At 30.7% G+C, this 21,999-nt stretch overlaps 1 protein-coding gene across 4 annotated transcripts in view; it reads left to right on the top strand.

Annotated features, from left to right (window-relative positions):
* The window catches only part of gpp (DOT1 like histone lysine methyltransferase grappa), a 189,793-nt gene that overhangs the window by 159,869 nt on the left and 7,925 nt on the right, over positions 1–21,999 (top strand). The window contains exons 6-9 of one of the 4 annotated variants that reach the window (XM_075290108.1): positions 1,012–5,325; positions 7,407–7,697; positions 7,777–8,562; positions 14,753–15,237. In XM_075290108.1, coding sequence (XP_075146223.1) covers positions 1,012–5,325; positions 7,407–7,697; positions 7,777–8,562; positions 14,753–14,994 — 5,633 coding nt within the window. In that variant the 3' untranslated portion in view covers positions 14,995–15,237. Of the gene's footprint in view, positions 1–1,011; positions 5,326–7,406; positions 7,698–7,776; positions 8,563–14,752; positions 15,238–21,999 lie in introns of those variants that run through there. The other 3 variants (XM_075290109.1, XM_075290107.1, XM_075290106.1) reach the window with 3 other exon arrangements.

Here is a 21,999-nt window from a genome sequence, read left to right on the forward strand (position 1 = left end):
CCTGGAAAATTTCATATCGGCTCAGATTTACATATAGCTCCCATATATATGTAGCGCCCGATTTTCCATAACCATAGCCTTATTTAGTAACCGACCTTACTCCCAAGTTTCACAAATTTTGATTTATTACCCAGACTAATTTAGCGATTTCCTCTATTTTAATAATAAACTCAATATTAGTGGCATACAAACTCTGTAGGTTCAGATTCAACTATAGCTCCTAATATCAGACATTTCTATTCGGATTGTTATAAAACTCCCATAACCATGTACCTCTTAATGTTCGTATATATGGAAATGCGGTTTATCTCCCAAACCTGTACCATTGGTTTCGGATAGGATATAGTCGGCCCCGCCCGACTTTCTACTTTACTCCCATGTTTTAAATTTTACATTTGTCATAGTAAGGACAAAAAAAATAAAGAGAATTTAAAAAAAAAAAAGATTTGTAGACCGGTACATTTCTCGGATCGCTTGGGATTTGCCATAAAATATGTGCTGTATTGCTCAAAACGTCTTTTCATAGAGGTAGAAATCGAAAAAGTAGGGAAAAAGATTTTTTTTTAAAAGAATTACGAAATACTGAAAAAAAAACATCACTTCTGAAGAATTGGTGTGAAACCAATGAAGTGGATGCTTAAAAAGGGACTTTCGCTCTATGACAAGCCAATATACAATTCATTGTCTGTGTCCCTATTTTTCACCATTTTCGTTTCAAAGAGGACCATTTTGCATTGCTTTTTAGACTCACTTTTATATAACAATAACTTCATAACTTCTCCTTGGCGAATTACCCTATTTACATAACTTTGAAGTATGCAGCTTAGTGAGTCTAAATTCGTATTTTCATTAAAAATGCTGGTCATTAATCTCAATATCTTAATTATAGCAATTTCCAATCAGACTTTTAATAAATTAGTCCTTTCTTTCGTTCTTACATTACCATAAGTGGCATACATAACTATAACGAGTAAATACTCATTTTTTGTGTGTTTAATTCTTTAATTCTAGGTGGTTCTACACGTACAACTCGGGATCGAGCCAAACGAGAAGCAAACAATCAGGCTTCCGGTAATTCACAAAGTTCTTCTTCGTTGACCGCCCGTACTAGTTCTCCAGCGGCTAACAATACCAATAATTCGAATAGCTCTATATCAACTACAACTACAACGGCCTCAACGGCAACGACCAACTCTGCCAGCAACACTATTACTAAGACAAGGCAACAGCAACAACAACAGCAGCAGCAGCAGCAGCAGCAACAGCAACGCTCAAACGAAATGGAAACATCAACCGAAAGTGATAATGATGCGATAACAACAAACGGTGGCAATAGTAATGGCAGTGGTGGTCCTATTACCCGTAAAAATTGGTCCGATTGGGCCAGTTCAAAAGGAGGCAAAAGCTCACAGTCGGATGAGGAGGAGAATAATAACTCCATAGCAACGGCATCATCTACCCGCACTGTACGCACTACAACACAAAAGAAACGCAAGAAATTAACACGCAAGGCAGCCATTGCTAGTAAGAGTGCCGCCGCAGCTGCCCAAAGAGAAGCAGCCGCTAAAGAACGTGCTGAGGCAGCTGCTGCTGCCTCTAAAGATAATTCTTCCAATCAGGATGGTAGTAGTAATACGACAGTTGGTGCTAGAGCTGGATCTGCAACAACAAATGGTGTGGGTGGTCGAAAGGGTCGTCTGAAAAAGGGTGCTGTTCGTGGCAGAAGATGTGCCAATATAGCTGGCCTGGAAGTGTTACACAAACAGACCCTATTATCCACATCCATTGATGCAATGACCAAGAAACTACCACCCGCCCCTGGATGTGTGGATCAACAGTTGACGTCATTGCTAACGCAAAATATGGCTCACAGGGAGTTGGATATACCCACAGCACCTCAGGATACACCTTACGCTTTGCAAATTCTGCTCGATGTATTCCGTACCCAGTACATGGCCATGATAGAACAAATGAAATCCAAGGCATTTATACCCAATATCAAGCGCCAAATACAATTGGAGCAAGAACGCAAACAGCGTATCAAGAATCGTGCCTCTCAATTGGACAAACAGATAAAGGTGTTAATTGACGATAGTGTGGCTTTGTTGAAAGTGCGTATGAATGAATTGGGTATAAATGTTTCGTCGCCCAATGATCTAATAGCCAAGGCCAAGGAAATTGTGGGCCGCCACAAGGAGCTACAGGGTGTTGCCAAGAAGATACAAAGCCAGGTAACAGCCTGTGAAATGGAGCAGCGTCGTCTATTGAAGAAACAATTGCAACATCTGCCCGAATATCAATGCATCTATGGAGCAAATGGCAAAACCAAGTTACACGATCTACCCGGTGGTGAGCTTTCCGAAGCAGCAGCCCATGAGCTGGTATTAAAGGAGATAGCAAATACTTTGGCCCAACGTAAGAAATTGGTGGCCCAAGTATCGTGTATAGAAAAAGAAGCCAAGAGTTTGGAAAAGGCTGCTGAAGAGAGGAGAGCCACAGCAGCCTTGTTGGCCCAAGGAACCAATATAATAATGGCGAATCCAGCAGCAGCAGCAGCTACCAATGCAAATGCAGCCATGAATTCACCCTCCAATCAGCCCTTGCAGCTAACTACCCACAATCATGTGAATACAATTTCCATAAATCATGTAACGAATTCATCGGCGACATCATCCTCCTCGAGTGCAACTGCAACCCCTACCTCCTTAGTGCCAAATAATGCTGCTGCCATCCAACCATCAATAACGGTTACAAAAGCCCCCGGCAAGACGGGAAGACGAGCTCGAGATCATCGTTCTCGTTCACAGGAATGGCCAGATGTACCAGATGTTGGTAAAATTGAAGAAAGCAATCCCGAAGTATTGGCCCAGAAAATATTGGAAACTGGAAGGAAAATCGAAGCCAGTAAATTGGCCATGGCCAATGCTAAGCATCAACAACCTTTGGCTCTGAATAATCATCATTATCAACAGCAGCAGTCGCTGTCGCAAGCACAGCCGCAACATCATCACCACAATCAACAAATCCCACATTCTCAACCACCTCCTCCACATCATCATCATCCTGAGGACAAACCATATCGCAGCAAACACCAACGGTCAGCGAGTAATGAACATTTGCAAAATATTAATTTTGCAGGACAATTTTCGCAAGGAGCATCGGATGCTAGCACCCTAATGCCAGCTCCCAAACATCGTGGAGAACATTCTGCATTGAATAGTGTAGCTCCTCCTCCAGTAGCCAATAACAACTTGCGATCACTTAATGGACCAGCCGCCGCCGCTATGACCAGCAGTATATTACCCAAATGCGAATTGCCCGGCATGCGTAAGAGTCATTCGAATTCTTCCGTGACCCCGGTGGTTAGCATTCAAGAGTCTCCCAAAGTAGCCAACTTCGAAGATAGACTAAAGAGCATAATAACATCAGCACTCAATGAGGATCAAGAACAACGTAAAGCCCAACAAGTGAGTCAAGTACACATTGATGTCTCTCCCACCCAACAGTCGCCTGTGCCGAAACGTAGTAAACATGGAGTGGGCAATACTTCGTCTTCATCGGCGAATTCTCAGAACTCTTTGAGCAATATTATCAATGTGGCTACACATGGTATGACCCATTTGAATGCAACTACAACAATATCGCCCATAAATACAGCTTTACCTCCACCACCGCCGCAAAGTAAATATGGGCCTTCATCGGCGGCGTCGTCGTCCTCATCCTCATCACCCTCGTCCGTATCAAAGGCAATGTTACAACCAATTAATGCAACGTCTTCCGCTCATCTAAATTCAGCTCCTGCCTCAAAGGGTTCATCCTCGGCCTCATCGTCAAAGTATAATACCCATCATGGACCTTTAAACCATCAAAGTGGTGGGGCACATGCCAACAGCAGTCATCCCTATGGACATCCTACAGCTGCGGAGCATAATATCTTGAGGCGGCGCAGTTCGATAAGTGCTGCAAGTTACGAACACTTTTTGGCACAACAACAACAACAGCAGCAACAGCAACAACTACACCATAATCATCAACAGCATATGATGATGAATTCCCATAACCCAACTATGCCACTGGAGTTTAAACAACCTCCTGTGGAAAATCACCATCAATTGGGTCACCAACAACGATCCAGTAGCCGAGAAATGCTGGTGGATGAGCCAGTACGTTCAAGTTCTGCCAATTCCGATTCAGCTATACCCTATTACCCACCAACACGAGACCGCCTAATGTCCATGGAGAGAAGTAATAGCAGAGAGTCGGCTGGCGTGGGACCTCAACATCATGGACCGTCGCAACAACAACAACAACAACCGCCTAGCCGACCCAGTTCGAATTCATCACAACCCGACTATACGCAAGTGTCACCAGCAAAAATGGCATTAAGACGTCATCTTTCCCAAGAGAAACTGAATCAACATGCCCCATCTGGTGGCAATAGTAATTCCATGCCTGGAATGGCTTCGAAAACCATTGGGGATTTGGTTAATGGAGAAATCGAGAGAACCTTGGAAATAACCCATCAATCAATTATAAATGCGGCCGTAAATATGTCGGTAACGGTAGGCACGGCTTCTGGGGAAAGGAATCCTTATCTGCTTGATAGAAGTATTTATGCCACTGGCAACGAGAATCAACGTGAACGAGATCGTTCTAATGAAAGAGAAAGGGAAAGAGAGCGTGAGCGTGAAAGAGAACGCGAACGAATGATTATCAATAACAGTGCCCAAAGACCAGAACGTGTTCACGTTAAAGTGGTAGATGAACATCCGGCCGGAACAACATCAGGTGTTGGCGGCTATAATGACATCTCACCGAGATCCTCTGTGGCGACATCCGAAACAAAATCACAATATGCTCATAATTTGGCCACTTTAGCCAATGTAGCATACCAACATAAATCAATGGCTGGAGGAGTAAATAGTGGACCGACGGGACCACCACCACCGTCTTCAGCAACTCATCCCTCAGGAAATGCATCTTCATCGGGATCATCATCTTCGCGACATTATAATAACAATATGAATCGAAGCGAAAGAGATGCATCTGCCAATATGGCATCCTATCCACATGGCGCCAAAGTTACATCGAATGCTGGAAATTCCTCTTCAATGGCTAATAGAGATTATCAACCAGTAGCCTTGCCTAGAGCCGAAATGAAGCCTTGTATTGAGGCGTATTTCCACGAAGAACAACATCATACTCAGGCACACCAACAAGCACATCATCATGGAAGTTCTGCTCATTCTCATCATAAATCGTCGAGCAAGGATAAACATTCAAGCAGAAATAATCGTATCAATGGCACCAATCCTCCACTTGAAGGTAAGTTTTGGCAATATTTTCTATAGAAATAAAATGATGACAAAATTTCCTATAGAAATAAAATGATGAAAAAATTTCCTATAGAAATAAAATTTTGACAAAATTTTCTATAGAAATAAAAATTTGATAAAATTTTCTATAGAAATAAAATTTTGACAATATTTTCTATAGAAATAAAATTTTGACAAAATTTTCTATAGAAATAGAATTTTGACAAATTTTTCTATAGGAATAAAATTTTTTAGAAAATTTTCTTCAGAAATAAAATTTTGAGAAATTTTCTATAGAAATAAATTTTGACAAAATTTTCTATAGAAATAAAATTTTGACACAATTTTCTATAGAAATAAATATTTGACAACTTTTTCTATAGAAATAAAATTTTGACAAAATTTTCTATAGAAATAAATTTTTGACAACTTTCTATAGAAATAAAATTTTAACAAAATTTTCTATAGAAATAAAATTATGAGAAAAATGTATATAGAAATAAAAATTTGCGAAGAGTTTCTATAGAAATAAAATTTTGACAAAATTTTCTATAGAAATAAAATTTTGACAAAATTTTCTATAGAAATAAAATTTTGACAAAATTTTCTATAGAAATAAAATTTTGACAAATTTTTCTATAGAAATAGAATTTTGACAAATTTTTCTACAGAAATAAAATTTTGACAAAATTTCCTATTGAAATAAAATTTTGAGAAAATTTTCTATAGAAATAAAATTTTGACAAAATTTTCTATAGAAATAAAATTTTGAGAAAATTTTCTATAGAAATAAAATTTTGACAAAATTTCCTATTGAAATAAAATTTTGACAAAATTTTCTATAGAAATAAAATTTTGAGAAAATTTTCTATAGAAATACAATTTTAACAAAATTTTCTATAGGAATAAAATTTTGACAAAATTTTCCATAGAAATAAAATGTTGACAAAATTTTCCATAGAAATAAAATTATGAGAAAAATGTATATAGAAATAAAAATTTGCGAAGAGTTTCTATAGAAAAAAAATTTGACAATTTTTTCTATAGAAATAAAATTTTTACAATTTTTTCTATAAAAATAAAATTTTGACAAAATTTTCTATAGAAATACAATTTTGGCAAAATTTTCTATAGAAATAATATTTTGACAAAATTTTCTATAGAAATAAAATTTTGACAAAATTTTCGATAGAAATAAAATTTTGACAAAATTTTCTGTAGAAATAAAATTTTGAGAAAATTTTCTATAGATGGAAAAATTTTGAGAAAACTTTTTATAGAAGTAAAAATTTTGAAAAATTTTCTATAGAAATAAAATTTTGAAAAAATTTTCTATAGAAATAAAATTTTGAAATTTTCTATAGAAATAAAATTTTGAGAAAATTTTCTATAGAAATAAAATTTTGAGAAAATTTTCTATAGAAATAAAATTTTGAGAAAATTTTCTATAGAAATAAAATTTTGACAAAATTTTCTATAGAAATAAAATTTTGACAAAATTTTCTATAGAAATAAAATTTTGACAAAATTTTCTATAGAAATAAAATTTTGACAAACTTTTCTATAGAAATAAAATTTTGACAAAATTTTCTGTAGAAATAAAATTTTGACAAAACTTTCCATAGAAATAAAATTTTTGAGAAAATTTTCTTTAGGAATAAAATTTTGAGAAATTTTTCTATAGAAATAAAATTTTGAGAAAATTTTCTATAGATGGAAAAATTTTGAGAAAACTTTTTATAGAAGTAAAAATTTTGAAAAATTTTCTATAGAAATAAAATTTTGAAAAAATTTTCTATAGAAATAAAATTTTGAAATTTTCTATAGAAATACAATTTTGAGAAAATTTTCTATAGAAATAAAATTTTGAGAAAATTTTCTATAGAAATAAAATTTTGAGAAAATTTTCTATAGAAATGCAATTTTGACAAAATTTTCTATAGAAATAAAATTTTGATAAAATTGCTTTTTTTTTAGATTAGGAGAAAATATAAGATTGCAAAGTTTATAAGATATAACCACCCCCCCCCCCCCCCCCTTCCAATGTTCAAACTTAGTTTCTTATACCAATTTTTTCTCCCCCACTAACAGGTTTGGCGGCTTCTCTAATGGCCTCACGCAAATTTCGTGAAGAACATGAGGAACGACAAAAAAGAGCAGCTGCAGCCTCAAATACTACTAACATGAGTGGTAGTAATAACGCAAATAGTGCTCCACATAATAATGATGCCACTATAAATCTGGGTCAACAACAGCATAATCGACATATGGATCATTATGGTGGTAACACGTATGGCCAACAGCAACAACAACAACAAACAACATCATCAACCACTCATAATAATCATCACCGTCATAATGGATCTCCCATGAAGGTGGAACGTAAGTTCTAAATTTTCACTTTCGATTGCAATGGAAATATTTAATCTTTATTTTTTGTGTAAATGAAATTTATTTACAGTTGGTGTAAAAAGAACCTCACCCATGACAAATCATCATCCAAGGGCTTCAAAAATGCCACATTACTCACATGAGCAGCCAGCAATGTCACATGCAAGTTCAGGAGTTAGTGGTGGTGGTGGCGGTAATAATCATCCACATCATCATCAGCAGCAGCAGCAACAACAACAACATCAGAACCAACACCACCACCATCATCAGCAGCAGCAGCAGCTACATCAGCAGCAACATCATCATCAAATGGGCCATCATAGTTCTTCGACAACGGCTGGCAATCCTTATGCAAATACAAATGGTGGTTTACCAAATAGCCACCACCATGGACATCATAATGCTAGTGGTGGTTATCCACAGCATTCGCCTTCATCGTCGTCAACAACACATAGACGTGGTAATAAATTACATATGGAACCTCATGAACTCATGAGTCCCGAAATCAATTCAATAATGGGCGGTGATGATGGACGATCTATGCAACAGCATACGACAACATCGTCGGCTTCGTCATCATCATCGACCAGTAATAGAATGTCGGTTAATAATAGCCATCATCATAAACAGCATCATGGCAATTATCAACAACAGCAACAACAACACCACCACCACAATAATAGCCACAATCATCGCAATTCAAACAACAACAATATTCACAACAACAACAGTCATCAGCAACATCATCATCAACAACAACCACAACATTTACCACATAATTCGGCAAGCAATACCTCTGCTGCAGCAGCCCTAACAAACACAAATACTGTTGTGGGAGGTCGTGCCGCAGATGATGGTAAGCTTGACATATCTAATAATTCCTCACAAAGCTTTCAACTACACAATCACCATGAAACATCACCACAAAATAATAGTAATATGCACCATCCAGACCACTATCCATCCAATCACTATCACCAACACAATCACCAAGAAGAATATAGACCATTAGAATATACCAGAAACACTTCTTCTACTATCTCCTCTTCCGCTATCCCCACTCCCACCATTACCACCGCCAGTAGAATAACATTGGAAAACCAAGATGTTCCCAGTCCAAAATGTGGTAATGACAACATATCTACCTCATCTTATGCTATATCTACTACTTGTACTACTACCAGCATTACTAATTTCACCTCATCATCATTAAATTCACCACCACCTCTATCATCATCACACGAATCCTATTCACCTTCGTCACTTTCTCCCTCTCCCGCCAGAGGCTATCCCTTAAAAGCACGTTCAAAACAATTCTATAAAGATGATGAAAATCGCAATCAAGACCATAACCAAAGCAGTGACGACGACGATGACGAGTATAGTGGCGTATAATCCGACAATATCGACAATTACGATAACAATATTACAACAAATTTGCCTTTATTAGTATATTTTATATCTTTATATTATTTTTTTCTGTTTACTATATATTTTTTTTAATCTACATTTAATTATTATACAATAATATTGTTGCCATTTTTTTTATTATACCATATTAGTTGAATCTGTTCATTTCGAAACAAATTTTAATCTTGAAAAAAAAAAACAAACATACACACCACACTTAAACAAAAAACAATATATTTTGTTTTATTTCTGTTTTTTTTTATTTCCCTGTGTATATCTCCTATATTTTTATGTGAGTTTTTTTTTTTTGTTTCTGTTTCTGTTTAAATGTAATGTTGTTCTAAATTTGTTGTCTATGTTGTTGTTGTTGTTTTATTGTTGTCATATTTTTTAATGGATTACAGGGAGTAAAGCTACACTTATACTACGTAAGATAGTCATTCTCATATGGAATATGGAAGTAAATCTCAATCAAAATGAATTATGGTTATCTAAACAAGTTTATTAAGGTGATGAGGTGAAAGGATAATTGCCGTTATTATGAATTGCCTCTATAAAACTCATTTGGAATATACGCTTCGCATTTTCGATATAAAACAATCGTCTTTATATACTTTCAGAAAATTCAAAAAAAAAAAAAAAACTACTATTTTGAAAATTTTCAACTTTTGCAAAACTTAAAAAGTGGTATTTTTGAGTTTCGAATTGTTGATATTTCTAGTATTGGGAAATTTAAAAATATGTAAAGGTTGATATTCAAGTTTTTTTTAATTTGCCAACATTGCGGTGATTAATAAATCAAATTGTTGAATAATTAAAAATAACATTTTGAGAAAATTTTCTATAGAAATAACATTTTGAAAAAATTTTCTATAGAAATAAAATTTTGAGACAATTTTTTATAGAAATAAAATTTTGAGAAAATTTTCTATAGAAAAAAAATAGGGAAAATTGTCTATAGAAATTAAATATTTGAGAAAATTTTCTATAGAAATAAAATTTTAATAAAAATTTCTATAGAAATAAAATGTTTACAAATTTTAAAAATAAAATTTTGAGAAAATTTTCTATAATATAATAAAATTTTAAGAAAATTTTCTATAGAAATAAAATTTTGACAAAATTTCATATAGAAATAATATATTTGGCAAAATTTTCTATAATATAATAAAGTTTTGTGAAAATTTTCTATAGAAATACAATTTTGACAAAATTTCTTATAGAAATGACATTTAATAAAAGTTTCTATAGAAATAAAATGTTTACAAATTTTAAAAATAAAATTTTGAGAAAATGTTCTACAGAAATAAAATTTTGAGAACATTTTCTATAGAAATAAAATTTTAACAAAATTTTCTATAGAAATAAAATTTTGAGAAAATTTTCTATAGAAATAAAATTTCGAGAAAATTTTCTATAGAAATAAAATGTTTACAAATTATAAAAATAAAATTTTGAGAAAATTTTCTATAATATAGTAAAATTTTAAGAAAATTTTCTATAGAAATAAAATTTTGACAAAATTTCATATAGAAATAATATATTTGGCAAAATTTTCTATAATATAATAAAATTTTGACAAAATTTTCTATAGAAATAAAATTTTGAGAAAATTTTCTATAGACATAAAATATTGAGAAAATTTTCTATAGACATAAAATTTTGAGAAAATTTTCTATAGAAATAAAATATTTGAGAAAATTTTCTATAGAAATTAAATATTTGAGAATATTTTCTATAGAAATAACATTTTGACAAAATTTTCTATAGCAATAAAATTTTGATGAAATTTTCTATAGAAATAAAATTTTTACAAAATTTTCTGAAGAAATAAAATTTTTACAAAAAAAATAAAATTAAATAACTAGCTACCGAAGGAAGGACTCATCAGCCGGACATATTACATCCATAGTACCATAAAGTAACACAAAATTAGTCATGATGATCACATTTTAGGAGATGTTCCCAGAAAACATGGGGTGAAAAGCCGCTTACCAAGAGCTTATGTGACATACCCCTACCATTACCGTATGCTTGAGAATAATGGCCTACCATTTTTTATTTAGTTCTGGAAAGCTACATTATTTCCTCCTCTTACAAGTTAGCTCTTGGTAATGCTGCAAATATATGCTTTCCCCATGAGAAATAACCTTGAGAACATAAAGAAGATTAACATTTAATAATAATTGTTTGCCAATTTTGAACTAACCCAGCATCTGGATAAGCAATTGAGGTGAAAAAATACCCTCGACAATACCGTATGCTGCTTGAGAATAATGGTTTACCATACCGAATAGTATCGGCAATCATATATTAGATTTTCATAAGTACTACCACGTAGCCTACATATTTATTGTTTATTTCTGGCAAACTACACTGTTTACTTATATCGCAATTAGGTGGCATTATAACCATTTTAAATGATCGATTATGTCATATCCTACACTAAATTTCGTTGCTTCGCGAGGGGCCGTTGTTTCCCCTTTACCTTTATCCAAGTAGTCGACTTTGGTCACACCTTATAAATCGCAGAAAATGATCGTTGTCATCTTTTCAGCAATTCAAAAAGTCTTTCTCTTCTTTATGATACTTCACGGAGAATAAAATGACAAAATTGCACCATCTCGCCATGGCAGACTGCCGATTAATTCTGCGCCGTATAGCTGGCACTGTAGCCATTTCAACAGATAAATCGGGTAATATCCTACACGTAATTTCGCTTCGATCATGTGGAAAGAAAAAATTTCTTCGCATGGGGTTGTTTTTTTCAGCTTTATAAAAGTAGCCGTTTTTTGTTACAGCTTATCAATCGTAGAAAGTGCTCGCCATAATTTTTTTTCGGTTTATCGGAATGTCTTTGTCGTCTTAAGAATACGTTCGCCGGTTGCGTTGTTCAATTCCATCAATTGGCTCCCTGAGCTTAATCTCTCTCCAATATGTTGCTGTGCTCTGGAACTCAGTAAATTTAATCAATAATGAGGGAGATCCTCTCAGTAATGCTGATGACATTTCTGAGTAGATCAAAACATCTCTAAGTGATTTCACGATAATGTGCGACGCCGTACGGACTAGCCTGTAAGCAGTAGGTTCTTTGTCATTGAGCTTAACATAGACTCGGGTAGCACTCATTGATAAAAGAGAAATTCATCACCTGTGGAATCACAATGGAGTGAAGAGTCTAATAGAAATTAAAAAAAATATATATTGGTCTGCTTCTATACCTAACCTAACCTACCATGTGCAGACCTTCTGCAATGCCTCCCGATTTATAGGACATGGCTTACGGACCGTCCGACTGTCGCATTAATAGTCATAGGTACTTTTTTGCTTTTTAAACCATCTCGGTTGCCTTTCTGAAGGCTAACCTATAGAATTTTTGTATGTACTCTGCTGAATTGGTAAAAAATATTCTTTTACGATATCTTTTGGAGGGGCTTAATTAAACACAGTTTGAGAAAAATTCCCTTAAAATTTGAAAATTCTTGTTTCAGCTTCATTTGCTAAATGTGACTAAACCTTTCTAGTTTTTTTTTAATAGTATCACTACCTTATATCAAATTGCCTTAATTAAAATAAATTCTATGTTTCTAGTATATAATAGTTAATACAATTTTAAGCACTTAATAACTATTGTTAATAATAGCGGACAATTAGCTTTAAAATATTTTTATTTATTTTTATTAGTTGATCAGTTTTTTTAAGGACAGAAAATTAAAAAAAAGTAAATATGTATTTGCGATTGTGGTGGTTAACAACAAAAATACGGAATTGTTTGATAACAATTTAAATTGGAAGGATTCAAAGGAACACATAAATAATATAGAAACCAAACTCCTTTCAACATTCTTATAATTTTTTTTTTTTTTTTAAAGGTTTTCTATTTCCAAATTCATTACTCTATTCATACGTTAACCAAAATATTTTGAGTTCTATTTTATTATGTATAAAGACCCATGTAAATAAAACGACTATAAATTTACCATATGTTTAAAATAGATTTTTAAAGAATTTTCTCAACCCGAAGTAAAAAATAGAGGATCAAATTACATTCAATTGGCTTTTAAAAATTAAAGATTATATCTGAGCAGATATGAAAAAGCATAACATTAACCCTTAAAAGCCAATTTATACGATTATTTAAATATACAACCATTAGGGACAGAAATTCTTAGAGTAAAAATTTTGCTCAGATTATTTTTTATTAATTTTATATCGAAAAATATAACGAAATAAAATCATTGAAGCTTGAAAAATCCACAAACACACAGATTGCGTTACCGGAATTGAATTCATATGACAAAGTCAATCTATTGATATTGAATACAGAAGTTCCTACACCCAAGATTTTTCTTAGATTATTAGTATTTTTTTATTTTAATATTTTTTTTTATTAATTTTGGAAAATAAAAAGGAAATCAAATTAATGAAACTATAATAAAAATCGTTGATATTGGCCTTTTAAGCATAAGGCATTCTTTTCATTAACCCTTTCACTAACGAAATAAACCTAATGTTAAAAACTTATTTTTTTTAATTGTACTAGCAGCATGTAGAATAAAAATTGTAATTTTGAGGGCCTACCTCAATTAGTTCAAGAGCTATATACGTTTGTTCTGAGAACTTGATTCTTGAATTGTGACCAAATGGCCTTGCATTTTGTCTATTACATCTACCCAAGTGTGGGAACAAATAACAAAAAGAATCCGGAAAAATATCGATTATAGTTTTTGTATGAATGCCCATTTACTAAAGACATACGGTAGAAAAATAGTTTCAGAATTTCGTATTTTTCGTTTATTGTTAAAGAAGTTTATAAAAATACATTTTAGTGATAAGAAATATTTATAGCCTCTACTTTAAAATACCATCGAGAAAAAAATCGAAACTAATTTGTTGTCGTTTTTGAATGACCTCCTAAGTGGACATCAGTAGTCAAAGGGTTAATTTGTGACAAATTTCTTAGTCCAGGTAGAATTTTTATGGAGTTCTTTTGAAGGTTAGGTCTAACATGGATTTAAATCTAGAAGTACTAAGTATCTATATAGATGAATAGATGTAAGAACCCAGATTATTTGCTATTATTTCTAAGCAGAAAGATAAAATGACTCTCTCTTAGATCTAATGAGAAAGACAAAATTCTCTCTCTCATAGATTTTATGTGATAAGAGTTTTCTCTTTCCTAAATAAAATAAAGAGATCATATTCTCTGTCTCTTACATATAATGAGAGAGAAAAATTTATTTCTCATAGATAGAACATAGAGATTTCCCTCATATGATTTGTATGGATTTTGAGGTCCTATCACATAGAATTCCATAATAATTAAATGAAATCAGATAAAATCAGTTTTCGTATCTGATCCATATTTAATTAGATCCTCAAATTTTTACCAGGGATGCTTTCTTTCTTTTCTTTTGCTCCAATTTCTAACACACTAAATCATTGCCGCCACCATATGTGTCACCCATATCATCTCACAAAACAAAAATCGTTTTCAATACCAACCAACCAACAACAAAATCCATCACAGAGATATGTTTAAGGATACATTTTCAAAATTTATGTGTTTATTTTAATTCCGTTTGTCTGTTTCCTTTTTTTTTGTTCTTTGATTTTTTTATGTCTTCTTCATGCAGTTTTTAAATTGGATACTACTTCTACTACCACTGCTATTACTACTAGTTCAACAACTTTAGGAAATTTTGATTATAGACGTAGTACTATACAGACTCAACAATCAACAACAACACCACTACAAATATTACCTTCATCTCAAATACCATCCTACCACAACCATAATAATACCAACCAATACCACCACAATCCAACCAACCCAATTGGAATAAATGTTGCCGATAGTAGTACGACAAAAGATTAAAATGTATTTTGTGGATCAAAAGAAATAAAAATCACTTAAATAATAAAAAATAATTAAAATCGAATATAAAGGAGAAGAATAGAAAAAGAAAAACAGAAATCCAAAAGACATACAATACATAAATTAGTACAAAGGCAGAGATAATATTTTACATTTAGGAAAAAAAATATAATAATTGATATTTATTGTTTTTGTATTTAAAAAAAAAATAATAACCAAAGTCTTTATTTTACGTAAATGCAATTTCTTTATTTTTTATTTTATTGTATTTTTTTTTTGTTAAGTTAATTGTTTTAAGGGGTAAGTTTAGTTAGTATGGTATTTCTTTTTTTTTCTAAACATTGCATTGAGTTTTTACATCTTTATATTTTTTATAGTTTTTATTACTAATCAAACTCAAGCATGTCTAATAAATTGTATAAGTATTTAAATTTACTTTTTGATTAGATGGCACACAGAGAGAGAGAGAGAGAGAGAGAAAATGTTCATAATATTAATTATGTTCCCATTAATCGTTTTTTAATTTCATAAAATGCATTTTTTCATGTTAATTAAGAACCTTTCATTGCATGAAAAGTTTTTACAATATGTATGTATATACAGTGAGCGTCAGAATAAAGTGTACAAAGTGTTTGGTAGATTGGTAGAATTCTTGATATTTTGGTAGATTTTGCAAAATATTCCTCTCCACCTAAGATATACTTCAATTTTTATAGAAATAAAATTTTAGCAAAATTTTCTATAGAAATAAAATTTTGAGAAAATTTTCTATAGAAAAAAAATTGAGAAAATTTTCTATAGAAAAAAAAATTTATTCGTTTTGTTATTGTTGGTTTTTTCTTTTAATTATTGTTGTTGTTTTTTTGATTTCAGCTTAAAACCTAAGCTGAAATCAAAAAACAACAATAATAAATAAAATGTTGACAAAATTTTCTATAGAAATAAAATTTTGACAAAATTTTCTATAGAAATAAAATTGTGACAAAATTTTCTATAGAAATAAAATTTTGACAAAATTTCTATAGAAATAAAATTTTGACAAAATTTTCTATAGAAACGAAAATTTGACAAAATTTTCTAAAGAAATAAAATTTTTTGAGAAAATTTTCTATAGAAATAAAATTTTGACAAAATTTTCTATAGAAATAAAATTTTGACAAAATTATAGAAATAAATATTGACAAAATTTTCTATAGAAATAAAATTTTGACAAAATTTTCTATTGAAATAAAATATTGTCAAAATTTTCTATAGAAATAAAATTTTGACAAAAGTTTCTAGAGAAATAAAATGTTGACAAAATTTTTTTGGAAAAACGATTAAACTAAAATTTGTTTCCTAAAATCAAGTACGCTCCAATTCAAATCTAAAAGAGAATTGTGGCTTAAAGGTACACACAAAAAATTTTTTTCTGGTTCAATCACGAAATTAATTGTTCCAATTAATTTTTTAATTGAAATGTCTTCAATCACAGAAATGATAGTATCAATTAAAAAATTAATTGAAGGTCAATTAAAAAATTAATTGATCCAATTAAAAAATTAATTGATACTATTAATTTTTGTGATTGATTTTTGTTTCAATTAAAAAATTTGTTGAATCAATTAAATTTTTAATTGAATATTTTTTAAAACTCAATTAAAGTTTTAATTGGAAAAATTTTCGTGAAATTTTTTTCTGTGTATCCTTACTTCTATTCTCCGTTTCTTTGGCGAGGAATCAATACCAAAATCATTATTGCAGAGGCATCTTTGAACCGGGTATGCTATTTTTTCAGTGTAAAAGAAGGTGTGCCTAACAGAAATATTGAATTTAGATCCCATAAAATATGTACCTATCGACTCAGAATCGACTCCTGATTCGATCTAGCCCTTGGTGTCCGTCTAAAATCTAATTATAATACCATAATATCCACCAATATATGTTGGCGACACATTCAAAATCAGCCCCCAATATACAATTTATATTTGCATCCCTAATTTTTTAAGTATTACACAAAAAATTTTTCTCTGATTCAATCACCAAATTAATTGATCCAATTAATTTTTTAATTGAAATGTCTTCAATCACGAAAATGATAGTATCAATCACAGTTTTAATTGGGCATAGAAAAAATTCTTGATTAAAATATTAATTGATTTTTTTCAACAAAATTCAATTAATTTTTAATTGATTGAAATACATTTTTAATTTTAAAAAAATAAGCACTTTTTTTAACTGAATTAGTCTTCCGAATTTGATTAAAAAGTTAATTGTATCAATTAATTTTTTAATTAAACATTTTAAAATTATCAATCATTGCCTTAATTATTTTAATGTTTCTATCATGATTAAAAAGTTACTTGTAGCAATTAATTTATTAATTGAAAAAATTTTCAACTTCAATAAAACTTTTTAAGTGGAAATATTTTGGTGATATTTTTTTCTGTGTATATATATAAATGTCAATTTATTTTAACGAAGAAAAGGCTTGTCAATAGTTTTCTAATTGCGCCATTTGAAGTGTTCAATACTGCTGATAATATCGCTTCATTGTGCGATTCCAGAATTTGCCTTTTACTAAGAATTTTCTAGTAATTTTTGCACTAAAAATTATGTCAATAGAATTAAATATTCATCCGAAACATATGTAGAAAAATGTAATAGTTAAAATCCTTTTAGGAATTTTAATATAAGTGCGATTTGTGAAATAAACAATTGAAGCAAAAATTACTAGCGTGGACTATATTGCGCCAACACTATAGTATCAACTAAACCTGTAAAAAATCATAGAAATCGGTTCAGATTTAAATATGGCTCCCATATATATGTATCTCATATATATAGCTCCCAATGTTAGCTATTTCAGCAAACAGTGACTGCTTTCTCTTTTTCCGCAGACTTCTGCTGTTATAGAATTTTATGCAAAATATACACACCAACATTTTTTTTCTGATTCAATCACGAAATTAATTGATCCAATTAATTTTTTTAATTGAAATGTCTTCAATCACAAAAATGATAATATCAATTAAAAAATTAATTGATACTATTTATTTGTGTGGTTGATTTTTGGATTCAATTAAAAAATTTGTTGAATCAATTAAATTGTTAATTGAATATTTTTTAAAACTCAATTAAGATTTTAATTGGAAAAATTTTCGTGAAATTTTTTTCTGTGTAACAATTTTTTTTGGTGTAGAGTTTCTAAATTGCACACTATTTCAACAACCACTGACTGAACAGCCATGGGCATCATTTCTCTGTGTGTTATCTGAAACCTTAATATATTGGTGCTTTAAACAAAACATATTTAATTATTTACTTAAATAAAAAGGCTGCAAAGCGGACTATGCTTTTTTGTCTTTATATTTCAGTTAATAATGTAAACCCTGTTAAAAAAACTTAGCTAATTTTAATTTTGTTAAAATTTCATTTGTATAATTTATTATAATGAATAAAATGATGATGAAAAAAAATGAATGTTATTTTTATTTGTTATTAACAGAACTGTATGTATTTTTTGCATTATTAATTTTCCATTATTTAGTCAATATATAAATGTCTCAATCTTAATTACATTTTAATAATTTTTTATTATTATTTTTATTAAATGTTTAGTTTATTCGTACACTTCATTTGGTTCACCATTAATTCACACTATTTTATTGTAAATAACGCTATGTTCAGATATATTTGTATCTTTCAGATACAAACACGCAGATTTATTTACCTATATTGCTATCTTTAGTTATAGATCGATTTATGTGGGGGCAATATTTGAAATGCACAGAAAAAAATTTCACGAAAATTTTTCCAATTAAAATTTTAATTGAGTTTTAAAAAATATTCAATTAAAAATTTAATTGATTCAACAAATTTTTTAATTGAAACAAAAATCAATCACAAAAATTAATAGTATCAATTAATTTTTTAATTGGATCAATAAAATTTTTTAATGGGCCTTCAATTAATTTTTTAATTGATACTATCATTTCTGTGATTGAAGACATTTCAATTAAAAAATTAATTGGATCAATTAATTTCGTGATTGAACCAGAAAACAATTTTTTTGTGTGTGGACAATATTTTGCGTAGTTGTAAGAAGGTGAATACTAACCTCATAGCCCGAGGGGAATGAATAAAAATTAGTCTCTGTCAAATTGACAAAATTTTGTGGATTTAGGAACATTTTTGGGTGTCACCAAAAAAACACTCGTAGGCGATACTTAAATTTTGCCGTCTTCATTGGGGAGAAGTTGTACCATTCCAATTTACTAAATTAAAAGACTATTAACAGTATCTATATTATCGGTCAATTTAATAAGATATTTCACACTTGGTGTTTCAATAATGATGGTCGAATCTTTCAAAATTTTGTGGTACATTTCCCATTGCGGTTGGCGATGTCATTTAATAGTCTATGGTAACGATGGCGATAAAATTGAAATTTTAAATGCTGGCAGGGCAGGAGGTAGAGTGATCAAAACCGGTGGACCGATTCATCTTCTCTTACTCCGATTGTCGGTTTTCGTTGGACCGGTAGAACCGGTGTTATCAAGGCTTTAACAACCGACTTTCAGTTTTTTTTATTCTCATTGTAAAATTGCCAATTTAATGCAAAATTTAGGTAAACGCATCTGGGTATTTTAATTAATTCCAATAAAAACACTTCTAAACAGGTGCAAAGAGCATTTTATTTAAAAAATATGGGTCCAATAAATTATCGAATTATAAAGATTTTCCTTTGTATTTTTTATAAAAACCGGTTGAACCGGTTATGACCCATTTTAGATGTAAATTTAACCTTTTTTTTATTATGGTATAGTCACACTGGGCAAATATTTGAAAGAATTAAAAAAAAAACAAGAACAAGTCGACACAGTCAAACCCACAAAATAATTTATTTCGAAAATATTTCGAGAAATACAAATATCCCAGTAAAAAAAAGCGTCGCCAAAAAAAGTAGTGAAAATATTCTTTTTGGATCCGGAAGTAGTGCAAAATTGGCGAAGAAGCGATGAATTTAACGCGGGCTTGTCATAGGACGGATGTCCATCATTTCAACAACCGTTGCACTGGATTTGCATCACTTCTTATAGCTCATTCACATTAGGCTCGAAATCTACTAAAAGTGGATTTGAAATCTTTTATTTATAAGGCAAATGACAGTTGAAATCTAGTTAAAGTGGATTTTGGAAGTGTAATGTGAATGAGGTATTACTCTGTGATTCAAATTCAGTGTTTTGGATGTGAATTAAAAAATATTGTCATATTTTGACAAATAACTAATTTTTATAATTTTTATGACTTTTAATACATTATAACGCTTGTCCGAAACGTATGAATTAAAATATTTTGAAAAAATTCGCAATATTTCTTGAATGGATTTTGATTTTTTTTTTTTGACAAAATTTCAATAATTTGTACCATTTTATTAAAGCCTACTCTGTTTTTAAAATTTTTGAAACAAAAAAAAATTAAATTTACCCATTAAAAATAAGAAAAAAGCGAGTTCTAAATAATTGAATTGAAAGAATTTCGTTTGGAAGAAGAACTTCCAATTTTTTTTGCTGGGATCCCAGCAAAAAAAAAAGCGTTGACAAAAAATTAATGAAAATATTCGTTTTTGATCCGGAAGTGGTGCACAATTGGCGCAGAAGCGATGAATTTAACATGGGCTTGTTATAGGACGGAAGTCCTCCATTTCAACAGCCGTTGCACTGAATTTGCATCACTTCTTTAGGTGTGATCGGAATTCAATGTTTTGGATGTAAATTAAAAAATTCTGTGATATTTTGTCAAATAAATAATTTTTATAATATTTTATAATTTTTAATGGATTCTAACGCTTGTCGGAAACGTTTGACGTCAAATATTTTCAAAAATCCATAATTTTTTAAATTGGATTTATCATTTTTTTTTCGACAAAATTTAAATGATCTGTACCATTTTATGAATTCTTACTTTGTTTTTAACCTTTTTGAAACAAAAAAAGTTAAAATTACCCATTAAAAGTATGAAAAAAAAACCAAGTTATAAAAAATTTAATTAAAAGAACTTCCTGTGTAGTTGAAATAAAGAACATCGTTGGGAGTACATCTTTTGGAAGTGCTTTAAAGTTGTGCCTTTGGAAGAACTTCCAAATTTTTTACCCATTAAAAGTATGAAAAAAACCAAGTTATAAAAAATTTAATTAAAAGAACTTTCTGTGTAGTTGAAATAAAGAACATCGTCAGGAGTACATCTTTTGGAAGTACTTTTTAAGTTGTGCCTTTGGAAGAACTTCCAAATTTTTTTGGTGGGATGGTAAATACAATATTTGCCCAGTGTGACCCATAGCCTTATTGTACTACTTTATGTAATATTCAGCGTCGACTTTTCTTAGGATGACTTGTAATATTTTTGTTAGAAAATTCCTATTCCTAATATATTTGTTAATATAATATTAAGATCTTGTTCAAAATTTTGTTACCTTCTCCTAGTGCTAATTATTTCCATTAATTCCTTTTTAAATCGTAATATGACACATCTAACCACACAATCTCTCAAATACCACAATTTCATCGCCTTTTCAGATAGCTCCATTTATAGAAATGTCAAATACACAAAAATTAAAAATTTCCCATTTTCTTCAAATATTTGAGAATTTTTTCCGAAAAAATCCAATCATTCAGGCAACATACGGATATTGCGACCAAAAAAAATCGTCTTTTGACTCATTCTACGGATTGACCCAATTTTTGGCATCCTTATAAAAACGAAAATGCTAATCGGAACAAGTGCACATCTGAAGCAAGGTTGCCAATTTCGGTTTTCGCAACTAGATTTTAATTTTCTAAAGTCCTTTAGCAAAAGAAAAAAACTCATTTCCTTGCATTTTCAGACTTTTTTTATTTTCGACATGGTTTTTGATATGGACTAAACTTCATTTTTATCTAACCGTGCCTGCTGAATAAGGTTTCCCACATATTTCAAAGCTCAATCGAAGCATTAACCATAATTCCCGTCGTTACTTAGAAAAAT

Source organism: Haematobia irritans, chromosome 1, assembly GCF_050003625.1.
Source record: "Haematobia irritans isolate KBUSLIRL chromosome 1, ASM5000362v1, whole genome shotgun sequence".
Lineage (NCBI taxonomy): Eukaryota > Metazoa > Arthropoda > Insecta > Diptera > Muscidae > Haematobia > Haematobia irritans.